Source organism: Garra rufa, chromosome 1 (genome assembly GCF_049309525.1).
Source record: "Garra rufa chromosome 1, GarRuf1.0, whole genome shotgun sequence".
In the NCBI taxonomy this organism is placed as follows: Eukaryota; Metazoa; Chordata; class Actinopteri; order Cypriniformes; family Cyprinidae; genus Garra; species Garra rufa.
The window spans coordinates 74,916,242-74,939,378 of NC_133361.1; the positions used below are offsets into that span (position 1 = coordinate 74,916,242).

A 23,137-nucleotide genomic window follows, 5' to 3' on the forward strand; every position below is an offset into this window, starting at 1 on the left:
TTGCAGAACACCTCGCCACACAAAAATGAACCAAACTCAGCAGCATATACTTGTCATGTATTTGTCTTGTCTTGTTATTGTAAAGTGTTACTAGAAGAGCGTTTAGAAAGAATTTTAATATGTTTCAAACTTAATGGCCTAATGGTTAGAGAGTTAGACTTGTAACTTGAAGAGTGAGGGTTCGAATCGGCTCTGTTGTAATGAATCTAAAATATATGAAAGTCTAATGTTTATCAGTACATTACAGAAAATAATGAACTTTATCACAGTATGCTAATTTTTTGAGAAGGACCAGTGTGTGTGTGTATATATATATATATATATATATATATATATATATATATACACACACACACACACACACACACACACAAATATATTAAAAATAAAAAAAGTTTGTGTCTCTGGCACCGACCCTGATAAGAGATATTCAAAGTAATATTCATGTATTTAATGAAAATTGATTGAAAGAATACTTTCAAATTATTCTTTATTTAGTAAAATTTTAATTATTGTTTGCAAAATCACTGAAACTGTAAAATATTAGTAATATGAATTGGAACACATCGAAGCAATTTAAATTTTCAGTTGGTTTTATTAAATGCTTTAGCATATTTTAAGATTAGTAAATATCGATCCAAAATAATAAAGGAGGAATACAAAAACAATTCTGACAATATATACACATTCATACACACTGTCACACTGAAAAATAAACAAATCACAACATAAATTATACACATGAGTTAATTAAGGAATAATTGACTCTGGGCTGCTTTAAATTATTAGAAAAATACTGCACACCTGAGGTGGTGATGACGCGATTTACAGTTGTGCATTATTAATAATTGAATAAATGACTTTGCCCACAGTCAATTATTCCGCTTACACTACAGTAACCACACATCAAGACATTGATCAGATGAGATATTTCAAGGCATTCATCCAGTTGTGTTATTGTGAGTAAGATTAATTTCTAAACTTTTTTTACTGATAATATAATTAGAGTAGCGTTAACAATATTATCATGTGTATGTTTCCAATGTTTGCGTCTGTAAGGGGAGAAAAGTGGGGAAAAATAGAGTATGTGCTTTCCATACATCATAAAATGCCATTTTGTTGCAAAAATGTATCTGTTGTTTTATCAAGTCAAGTTGTCAACTTTATAGCACTTTATACAATATTGTGTCAAAGCAGCTTTACTACAGGAAAATAGTTTGTTATTGTCCCCTTGCTTTATTGATGAAGTCATTTTCTAGCTAAAGTCTTTTAAAATAATTGAAATAATTTGGTGAAGTGATACGGTCATTTAATGCAGTAAAGATCTGCCTGGAACTACTTTCATCATGTGGTTTTCCTGAAAGAAAATGTTGATTATGCTGTACTTAGGCCAAATATAAAGGCCGGAATACAAACCAGATGAACACATTAATATGGCCGTTTGTTTTGTTTTCCACTCAGGCTATATGGCTGTAAAATTACAGCTCAGTCCTGTGAGAGTTTGTCATCAGCTCTACAATCCTCAAACTCTGTCCTGAGAGAGCTGGACCTGAGTAACAATGACCTGAAAGATACAGGAGTGAAACTGCTTTCTGATGGACTAAAGAGAAACTGTAAGCTGGAGATACTGAGGTTTGAGTTCAAACGCTTTAATTTATTTTTTCCCCCAACATTAAATTAATCATAAAAATCACATTGCCAAGACTTATTTTGTGTTTAATTACTGTTTTTACTCATTCAGACTTTCCATATGTAATCTCACTGCCCAGTGCTGTGAGAGTTTGTCATCAGTTTTACAATCCTCAAACTCTGGTCTGAAAGAGCTGGACCTGAGTAACAATGACCTGAAGGATATAGGAGTGATGCTGCTTTCTGATGGACTGAAGAGAAACTCTAAGTTGGAGACACTGAGGTTTGAGTTCAAACGCTTTCATTGATTTTTTTTTTCACCATTAAATTAATCATAAAAATCACATTGCCAAGACTTATATTGTGTGCAATTACTGTTTTTACTCATTCAGACTTTCCATATGTAATCTCACTGCCCAGTCCTGTGAGAGTTTGTCATTAGTTTTACGATCCTCAAACTCTGGTCTGAAAGAGCTGGACCTGAGTAACAATGACCTGAAGGATCATGGAGTGAAACTGCTTTCTGATGGACTGAAGAGAAACTCTAAGCTGGAGATACTGAGGTAAACTGTTTTCCATAAAATAATTAACAACATGCAACCACATTTTGTTTGAGAGTGAAGCATGACACTGAATTCATTAACACCCAAGAAAATGATGTCTCAGAGAGACTCAGTTTGAAGTAAATGCTACTTCAAATCAAATCAAGTCAAGTCACCTTTATTTATATAGAGCTTGTAACAATACAGATTGTGTCAAAGCAACTGCACAGTATTTAAACAGAACAATAGTGTGTAAGTAACGATTATTGTAGATAATCAATTTTCAGTTAAAGGCAGTTAAAGGCAGTTCATCAATGAATTCAGTGATATCATCGTCAGTTCAGTTCAAATAGTATACGATATCACTGGAAAATGGAAAAACTTCACACAAACTCCTTTTAATACAAGTTTAATGAGTTTAAATCAACATGGATAAACATTTGAAAATATAAAATGCACCAAACATATTTCCAAATCTGTAATGAGAATTGCTATGAATCTATTGAAGTAACAAGAACAAGAAGCTATTACATTTAGATAATAAAATATTAAGACAGACATCCATATTAGTATTGTAATTTTACTGTGAATGTAAATTTGTAATGCATCTGAACTATTTGCAAACAGTATTTTTATTTTGATATGTCAGCATTCGCTCTTAATTGCCTAATCTGCTGCCTAAAAATGAATCTATGTAAAGTTGAGTAGTTACGTGAGATATTCTACTGGTATCTCTACAGGAACGTCCTTTTACAATTTTGTATCACTCCGCGTGTTCTAGCCGGGTCTGTTTTTTTTTTTTTTTCAGTGTCATGGCGGACTGCAAAACATTTGTGTGTAATTTTAATTTACTTGTGCGTAATTTAAAACTATTGTATGTAATTATGTTTTTTGTCAGAATTAGATTCCAAAATCTACGGCCGCGACAGTTTACAGATAAGAGATTTTCTGTGTTTGTTAGAATACAACTCCAAAATTTACGACTGTGACAGTTCACAGACATAACACTTGTTTTCACAACACGCACGACATGCGAATTATTTTGTTTTTTAAATGAAATGATACTTTAAAAAAGGAACTAAAAGTAATATGCTAAACTAAAGGTAATATGTTCTCTGCAAAATAAAGCAAAAACACATAATATAATGTTTAAAATATAACACAATATAAACTTCTTATTTACTTAACTGTTGTATGAAATCATATATCACAAACTCAGCAGCCCACATTATTGCCAGAATCCCCTCCTCTCACCACATCACCCGTGTTTTGCAGCAGCTACACTGGCTTAATGTTAAGCTTCAGATTGACTTCAAGATTCTCTTGCTAACTTTTAAAGCTATTCATAATCTGGCTCCTTTGTACCTATCTGATCTTCTCCACATCCATACTCCTTCTCGTTCTCTTCAATCTGCTTCCTCTCTTCATCTTACTGTCCCTTGTGCTTGAGTTTGCTGACAGAGAGTCTAAAGGATTGGTTAATCCCTCTTGTAGGTTTTTCAAGAGCCATCCACTCGGCTATGCAATTAGTTTGCGAGTCACCAGCTGAGCCCAGTGGCATTCTACTACTTCTGTTCAGGGCAAGAGTGCTGCCGTCCTTGGGTGGAAAGTTGTAACTCTTCTTTTGAAGGGTGCGATAGAGCCAGTGTTTTGAAAAACTAAAAAAAACCTAAAAAAATAAACGTTTTGAATCGGGTCCTGTTCAAGCTGCCGTTTAAAACACTACACATTTGCTGGGTGTGTTAACAACAAGAGGTTGGTGGCAATAGACCGGAAAGACGTGTACTACGTGTCCCAATCCTTTCAAAGTGCAGTTAGTTCCTACGGTTGCCTTCGAGGAATGAGCCTATGCGGCCAGTGCGTTTTCCCTGCTTCCTGTTTGCCTTGCCTTGCTGCAGAGTGGTCTGTGTTTGTTGCTCCTTGCAGCTTCGGTTTTCTGTTGGATTCTCTATCTTATTGTTAATTCTGCCATTTTAAATTGATAGATATAGCTTAACTTGATTTCTGATCTTATCCATCAAACTAATCTGACTAATTTGATCGTTCGCATTATTTTATAATCACGACACGAGTGCAACACGTTAACATTCCATTAGCCAGTTAACTTTCCACTCGCACTCCATTCATGCTTTTAAACTCTTATTTACTATCTTTAGCATTGCGTTAGCCGGTTAGCTTGTCATCTGCGTTCCATTCACGTTTTTTTCTCTCGTGTTTAATATCGTTAGGACTCCTTTAGCCAGTTCCGTTACGTTTTTTTCAGGAATTCGAACAACATCAGTTGGTAAGTTGGAATCTTTCCACAATCACGGTGAGTAATGGCTTCTTCTCCTACAATTGTTGTCTGCACTGCTTGCCACATGTATAGCTTATCTATCTCTACAATCGGACATTGGTACAAACTGCTGGTTTCGTCTGGCCAGAGGAGAACTGGTCCACCGACTGAGCCTGGTTTCTCCCAAGGTTTTTTCTCAATTTCTGTCACCTGTGGAGTTTTGGTTCCTTGCCGCTGTCGCCTCTGGCTTGCTTAGTTGGGGACACTTTCCAGCGATATCGTATACTCTTTGAACTGAACTGACGATGATATCACTAAATTCATTGATGAACTGCCTTTAACTGAAAATTGATTATCTTCAATAATGCGTTACTTACACACTTGTTGTGTTTAAATACTGTGCAGTTGCTTTGACACAATCTGTATTGTTACAAGCGCTATATAAATAAAGGTGACTTGACTTGACTATGCAAAATCTGCACACCCCATTTCATTGGCCTTTTCTCAAGATATTAGAGGTGTTTGGGCTCCCAAGAGTGACTCCTAGTGTCATAACAGAGATATTTTTGAGACTTTTGAGAATGTCTGAGATTTTTAATTTTGTTGCCACGTTTCAAAAACATATTTGCAGAGACTGAGACGGCTGAAAGCGCACCCTGTTTATTTTCATTATTTTACAAAAGCACAGTGATTTGTTGATTTGCTGAGCATACACAAATAAAAGTAATTCAAATAATAAATTGCACTTAAATATACAATAAAAAATTAGCTAATCAGGAAAAAATGCAAGTGATTCTCCCAGCGCCATCACTGACCCCAGGAAGTCAACCCTGGGTGTCTAGTTAAAATACATTGTGCTTGTTCCTAAGTACATTTGTACTTTAATGGAATATAACTGTTTCTGATTATTCTACTTTTGTGACTGAAACTACAGAAAATAACAGCTGAAATGACTGTGTCTTAGTGATGTCTGACAGCCAAACTAATGTAACGTGGACCTGTTTCTGTGTGTGTCTGTAGGTTGTCTGGCTGTATGGTGACAAAGGAAGGCTGTGATTGTTTGTCTTCAGTTCTGAGTTCAAACCCCTCACACCTGAGAGAGCTGGATCTGAGCTACAACCACCCAGGAGATTCAGGAAAGAGGCTGCTCTCTGAAAAATGCAAGAATCTGGACAAACTCAAGTATGTTGAGCAGCAACGTTTTTTTTAGATTTCAGTGTCTCTATATACATAGAAGTCTAAGGGTTTCTAGAGGACACAACAATATAACAGATTTAAAGAGCACTAGTCTGAGCCAAATAAACAAAAATAACTTAGATAGTTTCAGTGTAAGATACATTGATCTCCACTGTCCTCTCTCATTAAATGCATATAACACGCATAAAATAAATAAGAAGCAACTATGTTGATTTCATTTAGTTAAATGACAACACACAATCAAACTACTTCTTACTTATTTTTTAAATTTTGAAAAAAAGGTAAACAACTCTCCCACTGATTTGTGTCATGTCAAAATGAAACATGAAATAGCTTGAAAACGTGATGACTGTGTCCGTTTTTAGTGATGTAACAGGGACTTGACGACAGCGTTGAAGATCCAAACGCAAACTTTATTAAACAGATCGTTGTCAAAACAGACAGGGTTAAACACCAGCAAACAGGAACAAACAGGGTTCTCCAAAAAAGTAATCCAATAATACAGGCGAGGGTCAAAATCCAAGTGGGCAGTCCATAGTAACATGCAATAAAACAATGAAACCAGACAAGACCATAACTATGACTATAACTATGGAACAAAACAAAACAGAACATGGCAATGGCAATAGGGAAAACCGCTTGGTAGAGTCTGCAACAGCAAAACAATAATTTGCGATGTCCTGTTTGGCATGGCCTTATATGGCTGCCAAACAGGAAATAACCAAAGAAGCAGAGGGAGCAGTAACAGTCTGTGTAGAGCAAGGGCTCCCTCTGCTGGCCTGGCATTACAGACCTGGATCATGGAGCAGAGGTGGGCCTGGACCGTGGAGCAATGGCAGACAGTGGAATAGTGGAGGCCCTGAGCCATGGAACAGTGGCAGACCTGGATCATGGAGCAGAGGTGGGCCTGGACCGTGGAGCAATGGCAGACAGTGGAACAGTGGAGGCCCTGAGCCATGGAACAGTGGCAGACCTGGATCATGGAACAGAGGTGGGCCTGGACCGTGGAGCAATGGCAGACAGTGGAATAAAGGAGGACCTGGGCCGTGAAGCAATGGCAGACAGTGGAACAGTGGAGGCCCTGAGCCATGGAACAGTGGCAGACCTGGATCATGGAACAGAGGTGGGCCTGGACCGTGGAGCAATGGCAGACAGTGGAATAAAGGAGGACCTGGGCCGTGAAGCAATGGCAGTCAGTGAAACAGTGGAAGCCATGGCGGAGCAGGCACAGCAGGAAGCGTTGGCATTGCAGGCAGAGCAGGAGGCCATGGCGGATCAGGGAGCGTCGGCTCTGCGTGGCTTGCCTATAATCCAACAAAACTCACTGGGGAACTTGTGGGCTGGAAGGGCTGGATTTGTCCATGGCCAAATTTTAACCCCAGTCCAGCCCTGCACTCCAGCAAGGATATAGCCAGTGTTAGGGTCATTACTCAAAAAAGATTACTTCTTATTTCTCTACTACTTGCTTATTTATCAAACGGGTGCTTTCTCTTCATCCTCTGCAAATGAAGCTATAGTAGGTAGTTTGATAGAAAGTCGTTTGAATAAATAAACGTTTGCGATTGACAACGCGATTGACAATGTTGCGATAACAATACTTATAGGCAGCAACTAATGATCATATCTTCCGCTCCAAGAAACACATGTTAATGCTCAGTAGTACACATTTATGGTTCTTTAATGTATTTGCATTGTAATAAAATGCATTTATTTTCAATGGGCAAATATGCAGCCAAAACAGGTAGCCTAGTGCATTCCAAATTTTTCAACATTAACATTTTAATATAACATAGTCACTATGGCCTTTAGAAATGTTTTTTGGGGAGGTGGGGTAATGCACAATATGCCCCTGTGGAGCGGCCTAAGCTTTTGTCCTCAATGGCATTTTTTTCCTTACATTACTTTTACTTTTTTACTTTAAGTAGTTTTGAAACCAGTACTTTAATACTTTTACTTGAGTAAAAAGCTTGAGTTGATACTTCAACTTCTACAAAAGTCTTTTTAAATCTTAGTATCTATACTTCTACTTGAGTAATGAATGTGAATACTTTTGACACCACTGAATCCGATAGATAAGACCCCAGCATCCACCTGAGCAAATATCATAATTACATCATCAGGCAGCATTACAGCTTGTTAATTCATGTTCATGCAATGATGAGATGGACATAGTTAGCCAATGCATGCCATTTTACTTTCTCATGTAGATTAAGTTATCAGGGTTATAGTGCACAAACTCCTGGGTGGACTGACTTGAATAAACAAATAAGCAGAATATAAATGTTCTTTCTTCATTTCCTGAACTATCTCAAAAGTTTGTTTCATAGCAAAAACAGACAACTCCACATCTTATGTTTCAGAGTTAAACAAAAACACGTGTTATTAATCTCCTCAGATGACAATGTAGACGACCAACAATCGTTTGTTGTGATCATGGGCTGTATGTTCTTTTTTGTTTTGTTTTTTAAGACCGTATGGTTGTGATAACACGCAATACAGAGATCAGCTTTTCCCTCACCATTGTAACATGCTGCTTTAGCAAGGTTCTGTGAAAAACATTTCAGCTTATTTTCCTTTTGCATGTTGCTAAGCTCTAGAATATTGCTAGAATTTTTAATTCATGGTTTAACATGTTGTTTTATCTTGATTATATTGTTTTTATAATCATTGGAAGCCAAGATCATAACTGAATTAATAATAATATGACTCTGTGTGTGTTTTATAGTGTGGATCATGGAGGAGAATCCAGAATTACAGCAGGACTACACAAATGTATGTACTCTCTCTCTCTCTCTCTCTCTCTCTCGCTCTCACACACACTCACTCTCTCACTCTCACTTTTGACTCTGCTTCAGAAGGACTGTAGTGACTGATCAAACCAGTAGTAAAACAGGTGGTATATGAGCTGAGAAATCAAATTTCCTTGACCTTTTGACATAAGAGGTCACTGTACTTTTAAGAAATGAAACGTTCTCAAAACACAGAGTCTAAAAGCAGCTTATATTGAAGGCAAGCTGCTAAAACGAGCTGCTTTATCTTTAATAAAGTTTCTGACCGCATCTGTAAGAATCTGGTCGTTTGTTCGCTTCATTTTATCACATATTTGTTTTAAACAAGACACAGTCTGATGCAGGATTTTCAGAGAGAATGAAATTAAAGACGATGCTGTGTGACTAAATTGATCAGACAGTAATGGTGCATGATGTGACTGGGACTTAAAAGTCATTAAATGGCATCAAAATAGCATCATTTATTTCTATAGGCATACTTTATAGTGCCTTCATAGTTATTAATACCTTTTTTGATTTGCTGTAGGAAATATAGTATGTACATTAGTGTGATACACATGTGGAACCAGTTTCATAATCGATGTTTAGACAGCGGCAGACTGAGACATGGACGAGTAAAACTAGAGCAGAGAATAGATTGTGTATTGCAGTTGAGCAATTTCAGCAAGAATGATCTTATTACATTTGTTGTAATGACGATAGGTAATGAGGTAATGAGGTTAGAGGTCAGGGTCAGCCGATATGTGCTGCCGATGTTTTTGGCCGATTTTTAGGGCCGATATCTTGAAGTTCTTCCCTTTATTTGCATGCTAAAATGTCACACTAATAATAAGTGGATGCCCATCATTTCTAAACTTAACATCAAGAACAATGAACACAATGAACCATCTTTCGGATCTTGATTTTGTGCACTGCACAGTATTATAATAAAAGATTTAACCAAAGTTAACCAAACAAATCGAACTGACCAAGTATCCACTTCACATTAGGTGACCTTAACAACTATGTACTTACATTTAATTTAATAATTTGGTACAGTGTACTTATTGTGTACATGTTTTTACATTGTATTTATATATTTTTAAAAACCTATATGTAATTACATTAGTAATTAATTTCTGTATTTACCACTGTTGAACCAACCCTTACATCCTAACCCACCCTCAAACCTATCCATACCACCAAACCTGCCCCTAACCTTACCCATATCCCACCTTAATAGAAGCAAAAGTGTTTTGCAATGCAATATGACCACATTAAGTACATTGTTCTTTAAGTACATAATCATTAAGGCCACCTAATATAACGTGTGACCGTATTAAATATATAAAACAGATAATATAAGTAAGGGATAATCAACGGTTTTCCGACCGCCCTCCGCGAAGTGCATTTTAAATCCTTTACCGCACGGCAAGCCGTTGATTATCCCGCTTATTCCATGGTTATAGACTAATTAAAACTAGGATTGATATTTGCAGCGCAAAATTTGACTGAATGGATAAAAAAGACGGCTGTGCGTCTCTCTCTACAAACAATGATTCATTCAAAAACAGCAGTTTTACCACCCCGTTGCTGAGGAATATAATGTAGCGATCTAGTATCTAGGATATTTTAATCGCAGGCAAACGCTGACAAGAAGTTTATGTATGTGTATCTCTCTCTCTCTCTCTCTCTCTCTCTCTCTCTCTCTCTCTCTCTCTCTCTCTCTCTCTGTGTGTTTGCGTGCATCAATTAAAGCAGCGCATTAATATAGAACGGTGATTAAACTGACTTGGAACTACCTGTGCATTAAACGGTTTTACTGCACACCTGCCAGCCAATCAGAATCCAGTATCCAGACATTCCATGGAATAAAAACTGTTAATCATTTACATAAAAATTTAAGAGATTGAGATTAAAAGTTTGAGATTAATCTGAAACTTTAATGTTTTAAAAAAAAATTTGAATACAGAATTTTTAAATGATTTATATAACTGAGAGGACCTGCCAGCAGATGGCGGCAAGACACTTAATTACTGAATCATATCATTCATTTGATTCGTTCGAACAGCTGATTCATTCCTGAATAAAGCAAATGACTGACTTTATGAATGGGAAATTGAATCATTTCACTAGATTCGTTTAAAAACGCACGTTCATTCATAAACGAAACACCGCTGTGTTTAAATGGAGATTTATTTATTTTATTTTATTTATTTATTTTTTAAAACAGGAAAAGATTAAGGACAATCGGGCCTGGCTCAGTATAAAACTGATTTTCATTTTCTGGTTAGGGTTTGAACATGTTCTTGATAAGTAAGATGTGAGTCAAGATAGACTCCCAAATACTTATATGCTGATACAATTGAAAGCGTTTGATTAGAAACAGTAATAGAATTGGAAATGGATAACTGTCTCCTAGATGAATAAAAATACATGCATTGTGTTTTCTTGACATTAAGTGTTAAATGATTATCTTGCAGCCAGTTATGTAAATGCTGCAGATCTGTGTTAAGTTTGTAATTAATTGTGTCGATATTAGAACCAGAAAGAAAAATAACAGTGTCATCAGCATATAGCAAAGAACTAGAAAAATTCAGAGCACAAGGAAGATCATTAATATACATAAGGAAAAGTAAAGGAGCTAAAATACTGCCCTGTGGAACTCAGGAACTCATAGAACACACTCGTGGCTGTGATGTTACTGTGCCGATTCTTACAATCTGACATCTGCCACTTAAATACGATGTAAACATTTCTATTGCGGAAGATGACAAATGAAAAGAAAGAAGTCTGTTTAACAGAATTTAATGATTGACTGTTTCCAAAGCTTTCTGAAGATCTGTGTATTCAACTCCAGTAATCTGACCCTTGTTTAGAGATGTACGTATTTGCTCAGTGAGAAGCAGCAAAGCCGACATAGTTGACCGCAAGGGTCGAAAGCCATGCTGGCAATCACTGAGCAGGCTATTATTTTCAAGGTGGTTAATTAGTTGATTATATAATATTTTTTCAAGCAACTTGGAAATGGTTGGGAGAATTGCAATTGGACGGTAGTTGGAAATATTAATTGGATCATCAGATTTAAACATCGGGGTGATCTGGGCCGTTTTCCACATGGCAGGAAATACTGATTGTCTAATACACAAATTAACTAAATGATGAAATAGTGGTATAAGAGTACTGGCATGAGTTTTAAGAAAAGTCATGTTTAAATTATTTATATCACAAGCATGAGAAGCATTCAGAGAACACAAAATATTAGTTATTTCATTGTGTACGATTTCAGAAAAAGAGAATTGCTGAGATAATGTTGGTACTGATGTGAGAGACAGAGGAATAGTAAATCTAGAGGATAATTCTTGTACAGATGCAATAAAACACTCATTAAAAGAATTAGCAATTTTATCATGATCAGTAAGAAGAATACCATTTATAGATATTTGTAAATTATAATTATTTTTAATTTTATTTTCACCAGTTATTGATTTCAATGTTGGCCATAATGTTCTTGGGTTGGAAACTGTTCGGCTAATTTGATTTTCATAATAAGACTGTTTTGCTTTGTATAATTCAAAATTACACTTATTTCTAAACTGTATGAAAGTAAGCTTAGCTTCAGATGTTTTTAATAATCTGTATGCTTTCAAGGAAGAGGCCTTCTTTTTTAGGAGCTGTAAAATATCAGGACTTACCCAAGGTACTGTATTCTGTCTAGTATTTATAAAACGGTTAGTTCCATTCCTCAATTCTGATTGGTCAGCAGCTGTGTGGTATTCATGATAGGGCACTGCTATGGCCGCTTCACTCAACGGTTTTGTGTATCATTGAACCTCCTTAGCAACCACCCTTAGCAACGTAAACACAGCTGCAGCAGTTAGGGACTACTTTTCACAGCGGAAGGCAGTTAATGATTTTACTTTATGAAAACGTACAACTTAATATATATATATATATATATATATATATATATATATAAATGAATACATATTTTTGATATTAATATTTTTATTGTGTGGTAACCGTTTTATAAAAGCAATAAGGTACTTGAGGCCGTGCTGTATAGTGAATAAATCACGGCTGAAGGAGTTGCTCCGCTTCGCGTCGTGACTAACAACTTATTGCTTAAGTATTTTACAGGTAGTTGTATATTTGTTAAGTATTGACATTTTGGCTGTTTAAAACATTTCCTAATGTCATATATGAGTGAATGATCTGAAACTGCTGTGTTTATTACTCCTGAAACGCCATACTTGGTTGATTAGTGAAAATAAGGTCCAAAATAGAACTTTGTGTTTTTCCAAATCTGGTGGGATCTTTAATTAATTGATGGAGACCATATTTTATGGCCGTTGTTTTCAGAAGTTTAGATGAGTTATCAATCCAGTTTAAATTGATGTCGCCAAGAATAACAAGCTCATTAGTTTGAACCGATTTCATTAAGTCCGAAAACTGCAATAAATATGCAGTTGGACTGACATTTGGAGGCTTGTATGTGACAATAATAGTAACTGAAAATTGATTTGTAAAATGAATAACCAATTGAAGTGACTCTGATACTGTTGATAGTTTTACTATAGAATGTGCATATTTTTTATTTACATAAAGAGCAACCAGTTCTATCAGTCCTGTCTTTGCGATATAATGAATAGTTTTCAATCGCAAGAAATGAATCTGATATAACAGGAGTCAGCCATGATCCAGATATTGCCATAACATGAGTCTTTGCACAGCGGCTCAGTTGTGACTTGTTTCAGAATACTTTTGATGACAAGAAAGAGCAAAATCTTACTTTTGACGACGAAATAAAGCAAAATCAGGCAATAGTGTAATCTGCCTGCCACCCACCCGCACCTGATTCTCTGATTCATCAAACCGCACACGATCGTCCTCTTACAATTATTCTAATTCTTAGTTTTGCATGATGATATGATGAATGGATGGATGGTTCATTTTAACAGCTGATCTTCACATCGCTGCACACTTATATAGACTTAATCACTCCTGCTTTTAAGCCAGATCCATGCTGAAAAAAATAACGTTTACTGACATCTGGACGTGAACATAGTTTTATATATAAAAAAATAGCAAATATCGGCCCGATATATCGGTCGACCTCTATTGCTAAACGTTTGGTGCATCCCTCTTTGTGGGCAGTAACAGGTCAAAGTCGAATTAAAGATGTCAGTCAAATTCAAAGCTAGTCAAATGTGAGAGAAGTAAGTCTAATAGAAATATAAGAGTTTCTAGGTGCACCCAGTGTCAGAGTAAAAGATAGAGATGGAGAGAAAGAAGTCATCAACCAGATCCCTGTACTCCTCCTCCTGCTGGATCTCCACACAGCGTACTATGGCTGTGTCAGACCAGTATTTTTGAAATTTAAGACCTCTAATGGAAAAACACCACACATCACACACCTATATGTAATATTTAATACGTTTAATCTAATAAGAAAACATGTCATCGCTGTAGAAAATTATATTACTACAATATTCAGTGAACTTTTCATATTAGCCGATAATATTCCACAAAATATCCCTTTAAAATACCACATCATTCAGATTTTTGGTGTAAACAATCTATTCTGAAGCAATATTTTCATCAGTGTTTCATCAGCTTTTACATTCTTAAATCTTCATTTCTATATTTACCTCTATAAAGGCCTATTATTGAAACGTTTGAAACGTATGCATCATCTTTCATCTTAAATGATTCATTTATCGATAAATTCTATTGGTCTGTTACCAATTAGATTAAATACTTACACTGCAATAAATGATGTTGATGAGATGAATGTTTTAAATACATTTATGAATATACAAATAAGAAATGTTGGGGGTTCATATTTTTAGACATACTAGCAAACTACCAGTAGGTGAGTCACTTAATGAGTGAGTTATTGCGTTATTTCAACTGATTCGCTCAAAACGCTGAAACATTTAGTAGTAAAACACCGCTGAGAGCTGCTTGGAGAATGTGCTTTAACTCTTTGATGAAAGAACAAAACACTAAATATTATTGTGTTTAAAATGTAAGCAACTTCTTGATTATAACTACTGGTTTATTGAACTAAAACCAATAGAAGATTTGCCATCGTGAGACATTTTGGTATTTTGGTTAGCATGTTATTGACCTATATCATGTTATAAATAAAACACACATTGACAAATAATGAACTGCACTTCAAGCTTTCTTAAAATTAAAAAGGAAACACCAAGCATAAGATGGTATTTTAATGTTATATAACGGCTGAAACTATCCGTTCACTTACTGGATTACATTGACTATGAAAATAAGAACACAGCAGTGTTAAGGAGACCACAGTGACGATATCAAAGATGACGATGTCCATAACACTGGGAGTGTAATTTAATTTAAATTATAAAACGGTTAGTTCCATTCCTCAATTCTGATTGGTCAGCAGCTGTGTGGTATTCATGATAGGGCACTGCTATGACCGCTTCACTCAACGGTTTTGTGTATCATTGAACCCCCTTAGCAACCACCCTTAGCAACGTAAACACAGCTGCAGCAGTTAGGGACTACTTTTCACAGCGGAAGGCAGTTAATGATTTTACTTTATGAAAACGTACAACTTAATATATATAAATTAATATATATTTTTGATTTTAATATTTTTATTGTGTGGTAACCATTTTATAAAAGCAATAAGGTACTTGAGGCTGTGCTGTATCATGAATAAATCACGGCTGAAGGGGTTGCAGACACTCCGCTTCAACAACAACGCCCTTCAGCCGTGATTTATTCATGATACAGCACGGCCTCTCGTACCTTATTGCTTAAATATATACACGTGTCTATATATATATATATATATATATTTATACTACAGGGCCGTTGAATGCTTGAATCTGATTGGCTGACGAACGTTCTAGAGGTGTGCATTATATTCAGGGATACGCACGGCGAACGTAGTTCCAGGTAGCTTTAGACCGCAGTGCATGTCTATATCACTTCGCCATACGATTTCAGTTATTTCAAAGGTCCTTACAGCCCAAAATAGCAAAATAACTAAAACCCACAATGACACTGGCCAAACTAATAAATACAGTAAACATCAGGATAAAAACGACAGATTATTTCCATGTTTTTTTCCACAATATATTACGTTTTATTATGTACGGAAAGCACAAACTATTTCTCTCGCCCTCTCTCACTCACCTCACAGACGCACACACATAACGTTACAGTTTGCACTTGCGTTAGCATTCGCGCTAATGTTGTTAGCGCTGCTCTGACGATTAACAACTTAAAAACGACATGACAGCTCTCACACGTGAGGTAACAACGGCGTGGTCTTGAAGAAAATGAACTTAAAGTTTAACTGTTAGTAGAGACGACGCTGCCAGTCACCCTTGAGAGACACAGACATGAGAGAGGTAAAGTCATACACTTAGTTTTTCTCTCCCTCACTCTTTCCGTCTGTCTGCTTGTCTTTCGGTCTGTCTAAACTTCATTATTAACGGCATTATTTTGCTATTAACAGCCCAAGCGTCGTTACTAGTTCTAAAATGACGTTTTGGAACTAGCAACGAAGCTGTTGAATGAGCTGCGTAAGAAATTAATCCTACTCACAATAGCGTTTTAAGGATAAAAACCGGACGAATGTCTTGAAATATATCACTTGATCGATGTCTTGAGGTGTGGTAACAGTAGTATAAGCGGAATAATTGACTTCGGGCCGTAGAATTCTACGAAAATAATGCACACCCGAGGTGTAACGGCCACTCCGCTTCGCGTCGTGACCGCATCACCACCTCGGGTGTGCATTATTTTCTAAGAATTCTACGGCCCGTCGTCAATTATTCCTTACATATAGACACGTGTATATATATATATATATATATATATATATATATATACGTCTATGGGGGCAACTAGGGTTACCACTTTTAATACCCAAAAATAAGGGACGTGGGTCATGGGTCATCTCAAAAATGCTGCAGTAAAAAGGTTTCATATGAGTTGTGCATATAATATGGCCGTCCTGAATAAGAACTGATCATTGTTTTTTTTTTCTACTTATTAGACTCTAAAGTCTAATAATGTCCCATTTCTCAGAAAAGAACCGTCAAGTACACCAATAAATAAAACGGATATTAAAGCAGAAATGCAAATAAATAAATAAGTAAAAATTCACGAGCACTTTGTAGTATTATCTCTCAGTCCTGGGCGTCTAAATGAAAAGCGCTCTGCAAGCGCGTTCTCAATTCAATTCAATTCAATTCAAACAGCTTTATTGGCATGACAAAAGCACATTTTGCATTGCCAAAGCATACATAAGAATAGAGAACATATACAACATATGGTAATTTGGAACAATTGAGTTGATTTAAATAACATTTGAAGAAGTAAAATTAAAGGATGGACGTTAGAACAAGAAAGAAAAAAGATAAGAAGGTTATATTATATTAGAAGGTAATAATTGTGTAACAAATTTAGTTATTTAACTTATAAACTGAGAAACTGAAATCAACATATCTACAGTTAGGTGTATTGGTTGGTTAGCCATATATTCATTGCATATTGTTTTCTTGGCTGTGGTTGTGCCTAAGGAGATGGCAGGCAGCTATAAATCTTGCAGCTATATTTGCACATTCAGATTTTTCGCCGAGAATGAAGGGGAGTTTTTCAATTGTGGTGTAATTATTAAATTGTGGAAATATTTTGTTTATTTTGGGATAATACTGGTTTCTGATAGTTTGGTATTTGGGGCATTTTTTGAGAAAGTGTATCTCAGTTTCTATTTCTCCCAGGCTGCAGTGGGAGCAGATTCTCTCTTCACGGGACAGCCATATCTGTCTGCGCCGGCCCGTCTCTATGGCTAGACTGTGCTCGCTGAGTCTGTACATTGTCAATGTTTTCCTGTGTTTCACATTAGTCACTGTGCTCAGGTAGTTTGCCATGGTGTATTCTCGATTTAGTGCCGAATAACATTCTAATTTGTGTTGATTTTTGATTGTGTTTGTCCAATAGGTGACATACTTGTCTTTTTCTGTGTTGATGATTTGTGTGGGCCGAATGGTTGCGAGTGTGTGTGAGTCCTGAGGCTGGCTGATCTCTGCAGGCGTGAGCTCAGTCAGTCTCAGCACCAACTGGAGAAGGGGACTCTTCATGGGGTTCAGCTCTTGGTGTTTTAGGGCTTTATAATGGTATGTGCTGGGGTCGCTTGTCTTTAGGTGTTTCCAGAATTTCAGGGCTCTTTTTTGGATGTTAAGAAGGAGAGGGTATTGGCCTAATTCTGCCCTGCATCCATTGTTTGGTGTTCTTCTTTGGACTTTGAGTGTTCTCTTACAAAAATCTAGATGAAGGGTTTCAGTTGGATGTTTTTCCCAATTTGGAAAGTCAAATTTTATAGATGGACCCCACACTTCACTGCCATATAGAACAATTGGTTCAATTATTGATTTAAAAAGTTTGAGCCAGATTTGGACTGGAATGTCAATTTTAATTGATCTTTTTATGGCATAGAAGGCCCTTTGTGCTTTCTCTTTGAGCCCCTTCACAGCTAAAGTAAAGTTACCTGTTGAGGTGATTTTTAGGCCAAGATAAGTATATGTTTTTGTGGTTTCAATGGTTCTGTGTGATAGTGTGAATGTGTGTGTTAGTCCCTGAGGTCTGGAGCGGTTCTGAAAGATCATAACTTTAGTTTTTTGAAGGTTTACTGTCAGGGCCCAGGACTGGCAGTAACTCTCCAGCAGGTTCAGGCCGTCCTGCAGCCCTTCTTTAGTGGGCGACAGGAGAACCAGGTCGTCTGCATAGAGAAGGCATTTAATTTCTGTGTCATGTAGGGTGAGACTTTGGATAGGGGAGTGTTCTAGTGAATTAGCCAATTGATTGATGTAAATGTTGAAGAGGGTGGGGCTTAAACTGCATCCCTGTCTCACTCCACGCCCTTGAAGAAAAAATTCAGTTCTTTTGTTTTTAATTTTGACAGCACATTGACTGGTTGAGTACATTGATTTGATCAAATCATAGAATTTTCCGCCTATACCACTGTCAGTTAGTTTCAAATATAATCCGTCATGCCAGATTGAGTCAAATGCTTTCTTGAAATCTATGAAACAAGCAAAAATTTTCTTTTGTTTTGATGTACATATTTATCAATTAGTGTCTGTAATGTGAAGATGTGGTCAGATGTGCGGCATTTTGGGAGAAAACCAATTTGACATTTACTCAAGGCATTGTGTTTCATAAGGAAGTCTAAAAGTCTTGTGTTTAAGATGCTGCAGAAAACCTTCCCCAGGTTACTGTTCACACAGATGCCTCGGTAGTTGTTGGGGTCCAGTTTGTCTCCGTTCTTGTAAATGGGGCTGATGAGGCCTTGGTTCCAGATCTCAGGGAAGAACCCTACACACAGAACATCATTGAAGAGTTTCAGGATGGCCAGTTTGAAGTTTTGCCCTGTGTTTTTTAGCATCTCATTCAGGATGCCGTCAACACCGCAGGCTTTCTTGGGCTCAAGGCTTTGCAATTTATCTTCCAACTCTTTCATTGTTATGGGGAAATCTAAGGGGTTTTGGTTTGCTTTAATTGATTTTTCTAAATTGTCTAGCTTTTTAATTATTTCATTTTGATCAGAGTTTTGAATCTCAATTGAGCTATATAATTCTTGGAAATGGTTTTTCCATATTTCTCCATCTTGGATAGCCAGATCACCTTGATTTGATTTGTATAAAACTTTCCATTTATCCCAGAATTTGTTTGAATTGATTGATTTTTCGATATCTTTAAACTGGTACTGCAAATATTCAGCTTTTTTCCGGCGGAGTGTGGTTTTGTATTGTCTTAGTGCCTCACAGTAATGAAGGCGGAGGTTCTGGTTTTCTGGTTGACGGTGTTTTTGGTTGGATAAATTTCTGAGTATTTTTCTCAGAGACTTACAGTCTGAATCAAACCATCTGTCAGTGTCAAATTTCTTTTTCTTAGGTTTTATAATTGTCATATTACTTTTTTGTGCTGTTTTATAGAATATGTAATTTATATCTTTCACTGCTTGATTGATGCCAAATTGATTTTTAGGGTATTCCTGTATTTGGAAAGAATGTAAGAGGGACTGGATTTCTGAAGATTCAGTAGCATTGATGTAAGTAGTGGTACTGGTTTCTGACCATCTGAATGATATAATTTTATGCATTTGATAGGGTGTGCTAATAGGTTTGAGTAATGTTTCAGATTGCTTAATATAGAGGGTGATTTGGCTATGATCTGAGAAAGGTTTCAAGGGTTTGACTGTGAATGCTCTCAAAGAAGAGAGATCAAGATCTGTGATTGCATAATCAACTGTGCTGCTACCAAGAGCTGAGCTGAAGGTGAACCGACCAAGTGAGTCGCCTCGCAGTCTTCCATTGATGATGTACAGACCCAGATTCTGACAGAGCTGCAGCAGCTGCCGTCCGTGAGAGTTCACCATTTGATCACAGTTTTGTCTAGGGGGGTGGGTAGGGAAAAATGTGTTATTGCTGGTAACAAATCTGGTGCCTTGTGATTCTATAAAATCTAATTTGTCACCAGTTCTAGAATTGAAATCACCCACAAGCAGCACATTTCCCTGGGTCTGGAAATGGCTGATTTCTTGCTCTAAATTTTGAAAAGTTTCTTCTTGGAAATAGGGAGACTCAAGGGGTGGTATGTATATGGCACACAGGAAGACGGGTTGTGATGATAATATGATGCCTTTTTTAATTTTCAACCACAGGTGGTATTGGTCTCTTTTTACTAATTCTATGGGAAGTTCTGTTTTAGTCCAGATTATCATCCCTCCTGAGTCTCTTCCCTGCGTGGTTGATTTGAGTTTGACTGAAGATGATATAATTTCTCTGTATCCTGAGGGGCAGCCAGTGGACTCATCCCCTCTACACCAGGTTTCTTGTAAAATTATGATATCTAAGTCATGAATTTCTTTCATAAAATCTGGGTTTTTACTCTTCAGGCCAAAGACTGAAGAGTTCAAACCTTGAATATTCCACAAGGAGATGCTAAGTGATTTCATTACAAAAGAAAAGAAAAATAGAGCTTGCTTGCTATTTTTGAGAAAAGAGAAAGACCCAAAAAGAGTAAAAAAAAACCTAAAACAGGTTGGGTGCAACAGTACATACATAAAGTAATGTTATGGTAGGAACATCAACTAAATATCATGTCAATTTTTTTTTTTTTTATATAGTTCTTTTCACTGTCCGCTGTGTGTTAGTAGGTGAGAGCAGATTATACTCAGCATGTGTTGGATATTGTAAAGTTCAGTATTGGTCTGGTTTACTCCTCCACTGACGACCTGGGCGTAGCTCTGTCTGTCTCTCTCTGTGTTGTTTCTGAAACTACCGTAATCACTGTAATATGCGCGCACACTTAAAATCAATCGCGGCTGGCTTGACTGTGTTTTTCTGAACCGCGGCTGGCTTTACCGCAGTGATTATTTGCATGAGACGCTGCATTAAAAAAATTATAAAAAATACGGGACAAAAACCTTCCCGTATTGATTCAAAACGGGACGCGCAATTTCATTCTCAAATACGGGACGATTCCGTGTTTTAAGGGACGGGTGGAAACCATGGTGGAAATGTATATGGGTTGCGTTAGACTTTTTCATTGTATGTCATTTTGACGGACAGGGTCGTGAATATTACGTCATAATCTATTATTACTCCTCATTTGAATTTTCATATTATAATTATACATTTAATTGCTTTTATTTTTTTTTATAAATTATATATATATATATATATATATATATATATATATATATATATATATATATATATATAGGCAAAATAAGATCCACATCTCCATTCTGTTCAATAGTTTTCACCCCCAGCTCTTAATGCATGTTTTCTTCTTCTGGAGCATCAGTGAGTGTTTGAATCTTCTGTAATAGTTGCATATGAGTCCCTCAGTTGTCCTCAGTGTGAAAAGATGCATCTCTAATCATACAGTCATTGTTGGAAAAGGTTCAAATACACAAAAATGCTGGAAAAGCAAAGAATTAGTGGGACCTGAAGGATGTTTCTGAAGAACAGCAGACAGTTGAAGTGTTCAGGACAAACAAGAGACTCATGAACAACTATCACTAAACACACAAACACATCTGTGGATCATTCAGAGAACAACACAGGATTAACAATCAAGGGGGTGGAAACTTTTGAACGGGATATTTTTATAAATCCAGCTTTTGTTTTCTCTTGTGGACTAGATATAAACGTCTTTAATGTCAAATATCTTATTCAGGTCAGTACTAAATAAACACTAACATGCATGTTGTATGATTTCTGTTATTTTGGTCAAATAATTAACATTTTGCAGATTTTATGTATTTTTAATTTTTTTTAGTATTTTCAGTGTCTTTTATTTTTTTTACACAAATATTGTTAAACTACTTTTCACTATAGTATAATTTACTTTATAATTAACTATTCATTTATTTTCATATTGTATGTGATATTTGTAATATTACAAGGTGTGTGTAGTTCATGCTGTAGTAAAGGGAATAATATAACAACATAGCAAGTACAACAGAACAATAACAGTAATTTAATAGATTTATAATAGCAAACATATCTATAATAGCATAATAAATACATGAAATGAATGACAATACATGAGTAATACCAAGTAGAATATGAAATATATACAGAACATACAATATGAAAATAAATGAATAGTAAATTATAAAGTAAATTATACTATAGTGAAAAGTAGTTTAACAATATCTGTGTAAAAAAATAAAAGACACTGAAAATACTAAAAAAATACATAAAATCTGCAAAATGTTGTAAGCTGTAACTAAGCTTTACTGGTGCATTGGGTAGTTAATAATGAGTTAGTAATGAAGCGACACATTAACAAATCATCAAATTACAGACCAAATTCGATGTTATTTGTCACACACACAGTCATACACAGTATCATATAAAGTGAAATGCTTATACGACTGCTAATAACCCATACATTTTATGAGGAAGTGTTAGTATAGAATGAGAAATAAGATTAACTTTAGGTGTAAAAAGAAATTTGCATTATGTACAAATATACAATAAAAAATAACCGTAAAATATTAGAAAAAGGAATAGACTATAATAAATATAAAAAATGAAATGTGCAATTATGGGCAAGACAATGTGCAGATGAATAAATATTAAACATTAAACATGCAGTAAGAGTGTCCTCCTTGTTCATTTACAGCACCAGTACAACTAACAATTGACATAATTTCACAAATATGGACTCAAAAGAAAGTCCAAACACAATGTTGCCTCTAAAGACACACAGAAGGTCAAATATTTTATGTCCAGAAGCTCAAAACCATGCTGTTATTTAATGTGCCTAACTTTCCACACAAAAGAAATGCAGATGCAAACATAACTTTGATTTGGTTTACAAAAGCAGACGACATTAATTAAATTAAAATGTCATTACCGAAACAAACCTTACGCACCGAGCGAGTGCCTAGAGTGCGCCACTAATGAGTGTCCCTCCAGAAACAACCTTACATACTGTAGTTCCGTTCATTTGAAACGGTTAAATTATTGATCATTGAAAGTATTAGCTATTGGTCTATTGTCTACATTTGGTTTAATATATCTGTCTAATTAATGGCACTAATACTTTCAACGAGCAATAATTTAATAATGTCAAATAAAGGGGACTACAGAATGTAAGGTTTGTTTCAAGTGGGACACTAATTAGTGGCGTACTCTAGGCACTCGCTCAGC

The 23,137-nt window shown here is 36.0% G+C and overlaps 1 protein-coding gene and 1 long non-coding RNA gene across 2 annotated transcripts in view; both read left to right on the forward strand.

Moving 5' to 3' along the window:
- Nucleotides 1-23,137, forward strand: part of LOC141339345 (uncharacterized) — a 299,598-nt gene that overhangs the window by 78,689 nt on the left and 197,772 nt on the right. The gene's annotated exons all lie outside the window — the stretch shown is intronic.
- Nucleotides 1-23,137, forward strand: part of LOC141342629 (NACHT, LRR and PYD domains-containing protein 3-like) — a 32,089-nt gene that overhangs the window by 6,259 nt on the left and 2,693 nt on the right. Inside the window, exons 3-6 of the mRNA XM_073847127.1 lie at nucleotides 1,462-1,632; nucleotides 1,742-1,912; nucleotides 5,467-5,628; nucleotides 8,369-8,415. Coding sequence (XP_073703228.1) covers nucleotides 1,462-1,632; nucleotides 1,742-1,912; nucleotides 5,467-5,628; nucleotides 8,369-8,415 — 551 coding nt within the window. The remainder of the gene's footprint in view (nucleotides 1-1,461; nucleotides 1,633-1,741; nucleotides 1,913-5,466; nucleotides 5,629-8,368; nucleotides 8,416-23,137) is intronic.